Raw genomic sequence first — 11,912 nt, forward strand, 5'->3', positions numbered from 1 at the left:
CGTTGAAACGTTGAAACGTTAAAAATATTCCTAGTTGGCTCTTTAGTATTTACTGTATAAAGTTAGCCGGCATCTTATATGAATAACCTATTCTAAATTAGTGGCCCCCGTATATCTCAACAATCTATTCGATCTATTTGACAAGCTGCTCTCGTATACTCGATCCAATTAATCTATTCAATCTATACGGCAATCGAGGATATTTCAATTAATTTATGAATTTGATCCGTAATTAGCGCTGAAAACATGGATCTTAGCTGATTCTTTTAATATGGTACACTTGAATTGTTAGAAATCACACTGGTAGAAAATATTTGTACAGGTGAGGAATACTTTAAGATAAGCTTAAATTTTTTCACCGTTGTATGGTTTGGGAAGCAGAAAAAGGAATACTTTAATTAGCTTTAAAGGAATTGTACTCAAGATACAACTATTCATATAGAATTGTACATCTTTCGAAGAGATCAATATAAGCTATACGTATCAGAGAACAATAACGAGTGTATGTTATTAGCCAGCATGAAGCCTTGGCCTGAAGGTAACAAGAGTTCAAGGCACATATAGCATGAATAGAAGTACTGATTGACTCAGCTACGTTTTCTTTGCACGTTCAATAATAGTTCTTGGAAATAAAGCTGCTAGTACCTTCTTGGAAGCTGGGGAGTGATCGTATAAGTCCAAGATTACGATCTTGTCCTTCACTATTCTCTTGGTATAGTATTGGCTTTGAAAGCTGAGTTTAGTTTCTGTTAATCATGATATAATTAAAAGGGTATAATATATGATCATTGATTAAACAAACTAGTTACAACTTACCAACTTACAAATTACGAGTATCAAATTGAACCCTTGGAAATCTTTAAACACATCGGCAATTAATATAAACAAACGGATCAGTACGTTTTTGGTATGTATAAGCAGCTGAAGAAGCTGTACTGTGTATGCCTCCACATATTATGATCAAATAGTACGCAGTATATGTTTGAAAGATCACCCATTATTTGATTATAAACCATTATTAACGCCAATCATTTATACATAACTCTTTGAATCTGATGGTTGTTGGATGTTGAATAGAAAACAGGGCCAATGAAAGTGTAGTAAATTTGTTTATATTGATTCATATTGGATCAACTTGCAATACTAGAATAAGCATTTTGCATATTTTGCATATAGAGGAAAGCTTATAAAATGGTAGTTCTAAATTTCTTGGTATTCAAGACAAATCAGTTATAGATTAAATTTTTGACACTATATTTGTCCTTTAGTAGCTTGGTCATAGAGTTTCCTTGAACTATCTTTGGTTGAATTGATTTATATGGGTGTAAAAAACTGAGACTAGTACGGTTCTGACTTCTATGAAGATCATGATGAAATTCATACTGAAACGAGGGTCTAGTTTGTAGTACAAAGTTGTACTAAAGCTCAAGCTTATACTCACCATACACTGACATTGAAGTAGAAGAGCGATAATTGACTTGATCCTTTTAAATTCCAGATTTGTTATACTATACATTGATTTCATCAGCCATAGTTTTGACGTTTAATTTTGAAGGGTCCTTTTTTCTTTAAAGCGAGAACTTTGAAAAAAAATTAAGGGTCTAAAATTTCGAGTATGATCACATAAGACTAAGACAAAAATTTGAATTGAAACCATATAAGCCCGAAATTTTAATAGAAAAAGTAACGATGGTAAAAGGACATTTCATCAAAGTTATCAATTTTATCGGTAAAGAATTTAGGTAATAGAGATGCTGCATATGTATATTCATAGTACAGTACATGGTAACATACCTACTTACCTTCGGTCTTTCTCGTCTTTTTTTGAAAGATCTTTGAAGAATAATGCATTGAAAAAAAAATTGGCTATGAATGAAGGTATATAAAGATCCATGATTGTCCGTTATTATAATATCGAAATGATCAGTTAGGATTAGATCTTTGGTTTAGAAATTATAGATTAAATAAACTTCAAACAACAATGAAGTTCACAACACTTTTAAGTGCAGCTTTATTGCTATGCTTAACAGAAGCCAAGTTAAGACCAAGACCTTATACAGAAGAAGAATATGCTGTTCAGTCATGTAAAATGGCCCTTTTCAAAACTGGTACATTTTGTGAAGGTACACCAAATAAAAAGAATTATAAATGTGAATGTTCAAATGAAGTTGCACTTGGTTCAATGTTATATTGTATTTATGAAGAAGTTGGTAGAACTGAAAAATCTGATGAAGCTTTAATAAATCAATGTAAAGCTGCAAAGAAGAAATATACTGCTGAAAAATTGGCTAAAATTTATGATAATGCTACACAATATATAACATCACCAAAGAAAATTGAAGGTTTTAACAAATCTGAACCAGTTTATGTCCCATTAAAATATAAACAAGCTGTTTATAATGCCTCATATGATTCATACAAAATGAGATGGGGTAATGAAGATGAATCTCTTTGGTTTGGTGCTGGATTATTAGGTTATTGGGCAGTTATTTTATTAGTTGCAACAATTTATAATTTTGCATCAAAAATTTCAGTTGTTGGTAAATTTTTCAATTCCAAACCAATAAATACCATTAGACAATATATTAGTATGGCTTCATTATTTTCAAACAAGAAACATACAGATGCTGTTTATCCATTAGGTAAAAAATATTTTAGTTTCATTTCTGGTGTTTTACCAACAAGAATTGAAACTTTAGTTTTATTTGGTTGGTTTGTATTGAATGTTGTATTTGAAGGTGTTAGATATAGATATGTTAAAGATAATGTTATTTGGAAAGATAGAACTGCACAAATGACAAGATATCCAGGTGATAGATCTGGTATTTTAGCATTATATGGATTCAATTTAACTTATTTATTTGTTGGTAGAAATAATTTCTTACTTTGGTTAACAGGTTGGAAACAATCAACTTTTGTTACATATCATAAATCAATTTCAAGAATAAATTTCCTTACATTGGTTTTACATGCTGCTACAATGCATATGCAATCATGGGCTTTAGGTAAATTTCAAACAAGAATTTTAACTTTCTGGTATAGATGGGGTATTGTTGCAGGTGTTGCAGCTGCTATTTTATTAATTACAGGTAGTTATTGGGTTAGAAAAAATTATTATGAAGTTTTCTTATTAACTCATATAATAATGGCTGCTATTTTCTTAGCAGGTACATGGATCCATGCAGGTGATTTCAATTATCAACCATGGGCTTATTCAATGGCTGCTATTTGGTGTTTTGATAGAGCTGTTAGAATTTTCAGATTGATTGCATTTGGTGTTAGAACTGCCACCGCAACAGTTGTTAGTGAAGAAACTTTGAAGATTAAAATCCCAAAGGGTAAATACTGGAAGGCATTCCCAGGTGCTTTTGGTTATGTTCATTTCTTAAAACCAACTACATTTTTCCAATCACATCCATTCACTATTGTTTCAGATGATGATAATGAAATTGTCTTTTATACCAAAATTAAAGGTGGTGTTACTTCACAAATCCATCGTCATTTAAGAATGAAACCTGGTCAAACTGGTCAAATTAAAGTCACTGTGGAAGGTCCATATGGTGATCCAAAACCATTGAAAAGATATGATACCGCATTGTTATATTCAGGTGGTAATGGTATTCCAGGATTATATGCTTATGCTAAGAAACTTGCTGAAAAGACTGATAAAAAGGTTAAATTATATTGGGTTATTAGAAATTGGCATTCAATTGATTGGTTTTATGAAGAATTATTGAAATTGAAAAACACAGGCGTTGAAGTTGTTCTTTATGTTACTAAACCAGAATCTGCTTTAGGTTCAAGATTTGATTCATCATCAGGTTCAGATTCAGAATCAAAGAATGAAGATTCAAATTCAAGTGAAAAACAAATCAGTGATTCTGAAAAATCAGCACAATTATCAGCTCATCAAGTTATGGCTCAACATTTAGATTTTGTTGAATTTAGATTTGGTAGACCACAAATTGATGAATTGGTTCACTCAGACTTACAAGAATCCGTTGGTAATGTTGGTGTTATGGCTTGTGCTCATAATGCGATGGTTGATGATATCAGATTTGCTGTTAAAGAAAACTTGAATGTTCCACAAGGAAGAGTTGATTACTTTGAAGAATTACAACAATGGTGATTTATTTTAATATTTAATGTATTTATATAATTTAATAGAGATTTTAATTGATTAATATGTATTTAATTGTTGGCCTTGTAGTTTTGATCTTTGTTCATGGCGGCTAATAAAAAACAACTTCTGAAACCATTTCCTTTCCTTCCTTTTGATCCATTTCCTTTCCTTCCTTTTGATCGTCAACCGATTCTGAAGACAAAGACAATGCCCATCCACAGATCAATTTATAGAATCACGCCTCTGGAAGCGTCCACAGTTCAAAGTATAACTAATGATATTGAGCTTGATGATTTATGGGTTGATATTGAAGGTGATGCAGCTGTCAATACACCAAATGAAGAAAGTCCACCACCAGTCATAACAGCAACAACAAATCAATGGATCATACTTCTTCAAAACATATTCAAGAGTCCTTTTGTTTATCTAGATATAATGATAACTTTCTTACCAGGTAAAATAGCTAAATGGTTAGATTTCCCAAAATTGAATGCTAATTATAAATTGAATGAATTGTTAACAACATGTATCTTTGACAAAACAGAATATAATGCCTTGGTGAAATTTAATGCTTCTTGGAGATGGAAATGGATATATACTGATATTGCTACTGATGTGTTATCTCATATTGGTATTTTTTCGTTTGTATTGGCATTGATTTATTCAATGATTATTTATTATGTTGATCAGGATAGATTTGATGAAGTGAAATATATAAAGGTTCATACAATGACGAATCTTTACATCATAGTGTATTTGTTGTTTATGATAACCTTGTTGACTATTATTCTGACTTTTTGAATTGGATTTGGTGTGAGATTGAAGTTAGTATTGTGATAGGCATAGACCATCAACCGATACTCTATTTACAATGACCCAGTTAATGCTTCATGAGTGGACCATAGTTCTCTCTGATACAAATATGAAACCTTGAACCAGTGATTATGGATGATGAATTATCAACATAGTGCAATAAATATCCCTTCGTTGCAATTCTGATCATTTTTGAATTTTCGTGGTGAAGATGTGCACGTACCATTTGAATGTGTCGCGCTTTAAGTTTAAATTTACCGCGTCTTGTTTAGGTTTTAAAAGAATCATTTTAAAGATACTTAACAACTTGAATTCAATCTTGAGTTAATCAAAGGGTTTCAAAGAGAAGCGTTGGTGGAATAGAGGTTAATAAATATAAGATAAGATACCCACCTGCTTGGAATGTCCGAGATTGAAACAAATACCTCAACCGCTGAAGATTCAGATGCTACTACGGTTTCCATGGGTGATGAAAGATCAAATAACTCTTCATTCTTTGAGGCTAGACATGTTGATATAGCTGATGATAGCTTTATGCTTAGTGAGATAGAGAATAGTATTGAACATTCTATTGAAGAACAACAGCAACATCAAGAAGGAAAAGAAGAAGAAATTTCAATCATTAAACAAGATAAAAAGGTCAATGTCACAGATATATTTAATAGATTAAAACCATCAAAGATAAGGAAATTAGAAGAAGAACAAGTACAAGACCCAGAAGTATTGGACTATCCATTACCTGTTGCTACTCCTATTGATTCAGAACCTGTACCCAAAGTTCAATATGGTGTTACAGCAAGAGATTTATTAACTGGTAATCCATCTAAAAAATCTAAAAAGAAAGATATCAAGAAAGACAAACATATAGAGGAAGTTCCAATAACACTTGTGGACGATGAAACTTTTGAAGAATTGGAACCTAAACCAAAATCTGGAATTACCGCTAAGGATTTACTTACAGGGAAACCTTCAATACCATCACCAGTACCAAGATCAAGCACACCTATACCTGAAGATGCTGAAATGATTGAATTAGTAACATCAGATGAAGAGGAAGACATAACAACAAAGGATAGTAAAGGTACCAAAAAGAAAAGAAAATATCAAAAACGTGATAAAGAACCTAAACAATCACTGATGATTACACTGAAATATAAACCTCATAAACAAAGAATTGCAGATTTAGAAAGTAAGATACGGAAGTCAATGACTTCATCAGTATCTGCAAAGGATCTTTTCAAAAGATTCGATAAGAAAAAAGAGGAACCAAAAGATCCAAAAGAACAACCAAGTGAACTAAAACAAGAACATTTAATAACGCTGAAATTATCACCTACAAAACTGAAAACTATTAAATCTCCAGTCAATGATGACGTTTCATTATTTACTAAAGGTACAACACATGTTAATGGTGCTAAATCATACCTTGACCTATTATCATATAAACCAATAGTTGCCAAAAATCCAATATATAAACTGAAAGAATTACAACCACCAATTATTCCAAAAGAATCTATGCATGTGACTTATGATTCAATACCAATACAACACAGAACTATTACATTACCTAAAAAACATGAATTAATAACTGAAGACTTAGATTATTCATTAATTGATAGAAGATCAATAAAGACGGAAGATTTACCAATTTATAATTTTAATATTATTTATTCAAATGATGAAGATTTGGAACAACTTATTAGATCTAAAATACCAAATATTGATAATGATTCAAGATTTAAGAAATTTTTGAAAATTACAGAGAATCCAAATAATTCATTATGGACAACTTTTTTCAAACCAGAATCACCATCAGAAATTCTTTTTGAACCAAAAATTGTTGAAAATTTACAAAGATGGTTAAAGAATTCATTTCAAATTTTGAAAAAAAAAACTAAAAGACCAAATTTAAAAAAATTAAGAAAAAATAATGATGATGAAATGGATGATTTCATAGTTGATGAAGATGATGAAGAAACTGATGATGAAGCATTCGTACCAATTATGATTCTAAAAGGCCCAGAAGGTGTTGGGAAAAGTAGTGCAATTTATTCATTAGTGGAAAATTTATCTGGTTATGTTTATGAAATTAATGCATCACAATCAAGAGGTAGAAAAGATATTATGACAACTTTAACAGAATTAAGTACAACACAATTAGTTCAAAATTCAAACCAAAATTCAAATGATTTTCAAAAAGGTGCTATATTATTTGAAGATGTTGATATATTATTTGAATCTGATAGAGGTTTTTGGAATGTCATGGAACATGTTTTAACCATATCAAGAAGACCAATTATATTAACATGTAAAGATTCAAGTATGATCCCAGAAAATATCTTGGAATGTTCAATAAATGAAAATTCATTTTTTGAAATACCTAAACAATCATTAGATGATTTAGCAAATTATCTTTGGTTAATGGGGTTAACTAAAAAAATAAATCTTGATGATCAATTAATTCTTGATTTAATTTATGAAAATTCTATGGATTTAAGAAAATGCATTTCTGCATTACAAGTTTTATGTGAAATTTCTTGTCATTATGATGATGATCCAAATCAATTAATAAATTTACAAAGTAAACCAAAAATTAATCCTCCAAAAATCCAAGATGAAACTTCATTAGACAAGATTGCACAATTAGATGATTGTTATTCCATATCTGATATGATTCAAACAGTTACCAAATCATTTATAAATCATGAAATTATTGAAAATGAAGTATTATCAAATGAAATTTATTTAAATGAAGAAGAATTGAAAACATCACCATTACCATTTGAATATAATTTAGGTAAAGATTTTGAATCACAATTACCCGAATATCCATATGATAATTTACAAAATGGATCAAAATATATCAAGAAATTAGATGAATTATTTTGGAAATCAAAATTAAAAATTGTTAAAAGAATTACAAGACAATCTGCATATTCAATGTTTGATTTTAATGAAACTAGTTCAGATGTTCAAAATGTTTTCAATTTACCAACATCAATTTATACAACTGAAATTTCTCCAGTTTTCAGAAGTTTAAGTAGAAATGAAACCAAGATTGATAATTATAATAATGAATTAATTGCACAACACCCGGATAAAAAAATTGATGAACTGTTAAGAGAACGAATTTTGATTCCTAAGAATTTCCAAGTTAGAAGTGATACACTGCTTTATGGACCATTAAGATATTGGAATGTTTAAAACCCTCTATACATTACTACGTATTCAATTCATATCATTCACATCATATAAAATAACAATAAACACTTTGCATCATATAACATTTGTTGTAGATAATAATCTACCACCTCTAAAATTTCTTAAAGCTTTATGAGCCGGTGTAATTTTTTGTAATCTTCTCCAAGCTTCAATTATATGGTCTGTAGATATAGGTTTTGCAGTTTCATCAGGACCATCAAATAAATGTTTTCTTTTCTTCTTATTATCATTAGTTTGTTTAGCACTTATACTTAATTTATTTAAACTTTCTTCTTCTTGTTTAACAATTAAAGCTTCTTCAGTTAATGAACATACAATTTCAAAAGTTAAAAACCCCAAAATATCAATAACATCATCACTTGGTTTCCCATCAGTTAATGATGAAAACCCAGCCCAATCTTTAAATCTTCTACCTTTACGAAATGTGAATGAAGCTTGACGACATTCAGACCAATGAACATATTCATCCTTTGTCATATTTTTAGTTCTATCATCCGCTGTTTTCAATCTTTTCAATGAAACTAAAGTAGCTTCACGTTCAGCATCATCAGGTTCTTCATTATCATCATCTAAAGGTTGTTCACTAAACATAAATTGAATTTCCCATGGTAATCTAATCTTGGATTTTTTCAATTTCATCATATCATTTGTATTCTTACCAGCTTGACCAATAGAATCATCAATTAAATCAGTACCTTCCACACCACCAGCTTCCTGATCTTTAGCATTTTTACGAACATCTTTCCAAGATAAATAAGTTCTTAATCTATTAACTTTTGCCTTATCACTTCTTATCAGAAATATAATATCTTCAGGTAATATGGATTTACTTCCTCTAGAATTTGCAGTTCTTGTTGATTGTATAATAATTTCCACAACTTGACCTTTTACAATATCTTCAATTAATGAAGTTGTTTCAATTGGTGGATCGTTTGTTTCACCACTGACAAACATCATCTGTTGGATCTCTATTCTGTACTTGTACTTGTCTGGATTGTTCCCGTTCATCTTGATTTCTCTTTGGTTTCTGAAGGTTCAAATCTAGTTCATGGTTTTGTCTTTTATTGTGGTTTTATTGTGTTTATGTCAACAAATTGATTATACTGGATGACTTCCGAGGTGGTGGAAAAGTATTCCGGTTTCCATAGTTAAGTTCATTTGAGACATAAATATAAACTTTTCACAGAAATTTGATGAGTTTAAGGACTTTTTGAATAATTGAAAGTGATTTTAAGTTATAAGTTGTAATATTATCAGATTATTTAGTTGGTTATCAAATCTTTACCTCTTGGATACCAATTTAAACCAATTTCCATACTTTAAAGCTCTGTAAACGAATATTCATCAGATATCATCAGACATCAGTTCAAAATTGAAAAATTATCAATTCAAAGCATTTTAACCATATTACAACCCGAGGTCGAATATTACTACTAAGAATCAAGAGATGTCCAATGTCATTGAAAACCCAGAAACTATAGATGTCCCAATCCCATCAAATGCCCACACAATAGATATAACATCGGTTTTCAAACCATCTAATCATAGTGCACTACTTATACTTAATCAACCAATTTCAGTACCCAATTTTAAACAACTCTGGTCCCATTACAAGCTAAAAATCTGTGGAGATGGTGGTGCTAATAGATTATACGAATATTTTGATGCAGATTCAGAAAGAGAACAATATTTACCTCATTTTATAGTTGGTGATTTAGATTCACTTAGGGATGATGTTCGAGATTGGTATCAATCAAAAGGTGTTGGAATTTTACCACAATATACACAATTTGCTACAGATATAGGTAAATGTTTAGAAACTGTTGAAGTTTATTATGATTTACAAAATCAAGGATTGGAACTAATACCTAATGAAATTGATCCATATGATGGAATTATACAAAAACATTCAAAATTACAAGGCTTTAATGATAATATTCAAGTTATAGTTATTGGTGCTATAGATGGAAGATTCGATCATACTATACATTCAATAATGTTATTATTTAAATTATCTAAATCAAATCCAAATTTAAAGATATTTTACTTGACAGCAACAGATTTAATATTTATGATTCCAAAAGGTTTAAACTATATAAATTATGAATTGATCCAAGATTCAATTCATGGATCAAATAGTGGATTATTACCACTTGGTGGTCCTATAACATTGAATACAAAAGGTTTTAAATGGGATGTGGAAAATTGGGATAGTTCAATAAAAGGTGATGTTAGTAGTAGTAATAGACTTGTTGGTGCAAAAGGTGTTTCGATAAATACAAATGATGATTTTATACTCAACATTGAAATGAATTACAAAAAATTATGATACATATGCTATTTTTGTGTTGTATATTAAATAAAATCATTTATAGAATTCAAATTTATCAACTTCACTACCAGTTTTAACTTGTGCAGTATAAGCTTCTTCTAAATCACTTTGTAAAATAACATATCTATTTTTTCTAACAGCTCTTAAACCAGCTTCTTGCATGATTGCAGCTATAATAGCACCAGATAATGGATCATTTCTAATAATTAAAGAATCTAAATCAACTTCAGGTGAAAGGGACATATTTCCGGCAATCGTAGAGAAAATTAAACGACGTTCTCTTCTATCTCTTAATGATGGGAATTCAATTTTTCTATCTAAACGACCAGGTCTTAATAATGCTGGATCTAATGTATCAGCTCTATTTGTTGCCATAATAACTTTAACTGAAGAACTTTGATCAAACCCATCCATTTGATTTAATAATTCTAATAAAATACGTTGAACTTCACGATCTGCACCAGTTTGTGCATCGAAACGTTTGGTTGCAATTGCATCAATTTCATCAATAAATATAATTGATGGAGAATTTTCTCTTGCTAATCTGAAAACATCACGAACCATACGTGGACCTTCACCAAGATATTTTTGAACGAATTCTGAACCATTAACTCTTATAAATGATGCAGTTGATCCATTTGCCACAGCTTTAACCAACATTGTTTTACCAGTACCTGGAGGACCATATAATAAGACACCTCTTGGAGGATCAATACCAATTTGTTTATATAGATCACCTTGGGTTAAAGGTAATTCAACAGCTTCCCTAATTTCTTGTTTTTGCATATCTAATCCACCAACGTCTGCATATGTAACATCTGGTTTTTCACCATCACCTAAAATGGCAATACTTGAATCAGCTTCTGGTGGTAAAATATCCACAAGAGCATTTGAATGACGATGTAATGCAACAGAAGCTGAGTTTTTCAATAACTCTCTATCTAAAGTTGATAAAATTCTAACAACATAATTTGATCCTGTAGTTGAAGATACTATACCAACATTTTGATCTATTGGTTCTAAAAATTGTCCAATAACTAAAGGAACAGATTGAATTCTTTTAACTTCCTCTTGAGCACGAACTAATTCTCTTTTTAAATGACGTTGTTCATCTTTTATATAATCTTCTTGTAATAATAATAATTCATATTCTTTTTCTAATTTTTTCAATTTAAGATAAACATCTGTATTTGAATTTAATGAATTTGAATTATTAATGAATAAATTTTCAATCTTAGACTTATCAAGACTTGGAGCAGCTGTTGGTTGTATCCCTAGTTCTTCCATTGTGATTCTGTGACTAAGTATAACGAATCAATGAATCAATTGAGTTCTGTTTTTGAATTGATTTCCTTTGATCTTTGTTGATATTTAAATGTCACTTTTTGGCCACCCAAACTTGAATTTGAACTATACTAATAG

At 30.2% G+C, this 11,912-nt stretch overlaps 6 protein-coding genes across 6 annotated transcripts; 4 read left to right on the plus strand and 2 right to left on the minus strand.

Annotated features, from left to right (window-relative positions):
- Positions 1-1,981: 1,981 nt before the first annotated feature.
- On the plus strand, positions 1,982-4,129 carry BN7_5695 (Ferric/cupric reductase transmembrane component 2; the record flags this gene model as incomplete). Its single annotated transcript, XM_011273739.1, has 1 exon — positions 1,982-4,129. One exon carries the CDS (start codon positions 1,982-1,984, stop codon positions 4,127-4,129), a length of 2,148 nt encoding a protein of 715 aa, XP_011272041.1.
- Positions 4,130-4,330: 201 nt separating this feature from the next.
- On the plus strand, positions 4,331-4,924 carry BN7_5696 (uncharacterized protein; the record flags this gene model as incomplete). Its single annotated transcript, XM_011273740.1, has 1 exon — positions 4,331-4,924. The coding sequence occupies one exon, from the start codon at positions 4,331-4,333 to the stop codon at positions 4,922-4,924; it is 594 nt and encodes a 197-aa protein (XP_011272042.1).
- A 414-nt stretch (positions 4,925-5,338) lies between these two features.
- Positions 5,339-8,140, plus strand: ELG1 (Elg1p; the record flags this gene model as incomplete). Its single annotated transcript, XM_011273741.1, has 1 exon — positions 5,339-8,140. The coding sequence occupies one exon, from the start codon at positions 5,339-5,341 to the stop codon at positions 8,138-8,140; it is 2,802 nt and encodes a 933-aa protein (XP_011272043.1).
- A 72-nt stretch (positions 8,141-8,212) lies between these two features.
- Positions 8,213-9,166, minus strand: SPT3 (transcriptional regulator SPT3; the record flags this gene model as incomplete). Its single annotated transcript, XM_011273742.1, has 1 exon — positions 8,213-9,166. The coding sequence occupies one exon, from the start codon at positions 9,164-9,166 to the stop codon at positions 8,213-8,215; it is 954 nt and encodes a 317-aa protein (XP_011272044.1).
- A 439-nt stretch (positions 9,167-9,605) lies between these two features.
- On the plus strand, positions 9,606-10,487 carry THI80 (thiamine diphosphokinase; the record flags this gene model as incomplete). Its single annotated transcript, XM_011273743.1, has 1 exon — positions 9,606-10,487. One exon carries the CDS (start codon positions 9,606-9,608, stop codon positions 10,485-10,487), a length of 882 nt encoding a protein of 293 aa, XP_011272045.1.
- A 36-nt stretch (positions 10,488-10,523) lies between these two features.
- RPT3 (proteasome regulatory particle base subunit RPT3) lies at positions 10,524-11,777 on the minus strand (the record flags this gene model as incomplete). The annotated part of the gene is made up of 1 exon (XM_011273744.1): positions 10,524-11,777. One exon carries the CDS (start codon positions 11,775-11,777, stop codon positions 10,524-10,526), a length of 1,254 nt encoding a protein of 417 aa, XP_011272046.1.
- Positions 11,778-11,912: the final 135 nt, after the last annotated feature.

This window comes from Wickerhamomyces ciferrii, contig 00229, assembly GCF_000313485.1.
Source record: "Wickerhamomyces ciferrii WGS project CAIF00000000 data, strain NRRL Y-1031 F-60-10, contig 00229, whole genome shotgun sequence".
NCBI lineage: Eukaryota > Fungi > Ascomycota > Saccharomycetes > Phaffomycetales > Wickerhamomycetaceae > Hansenula > Hansenula ciferrii.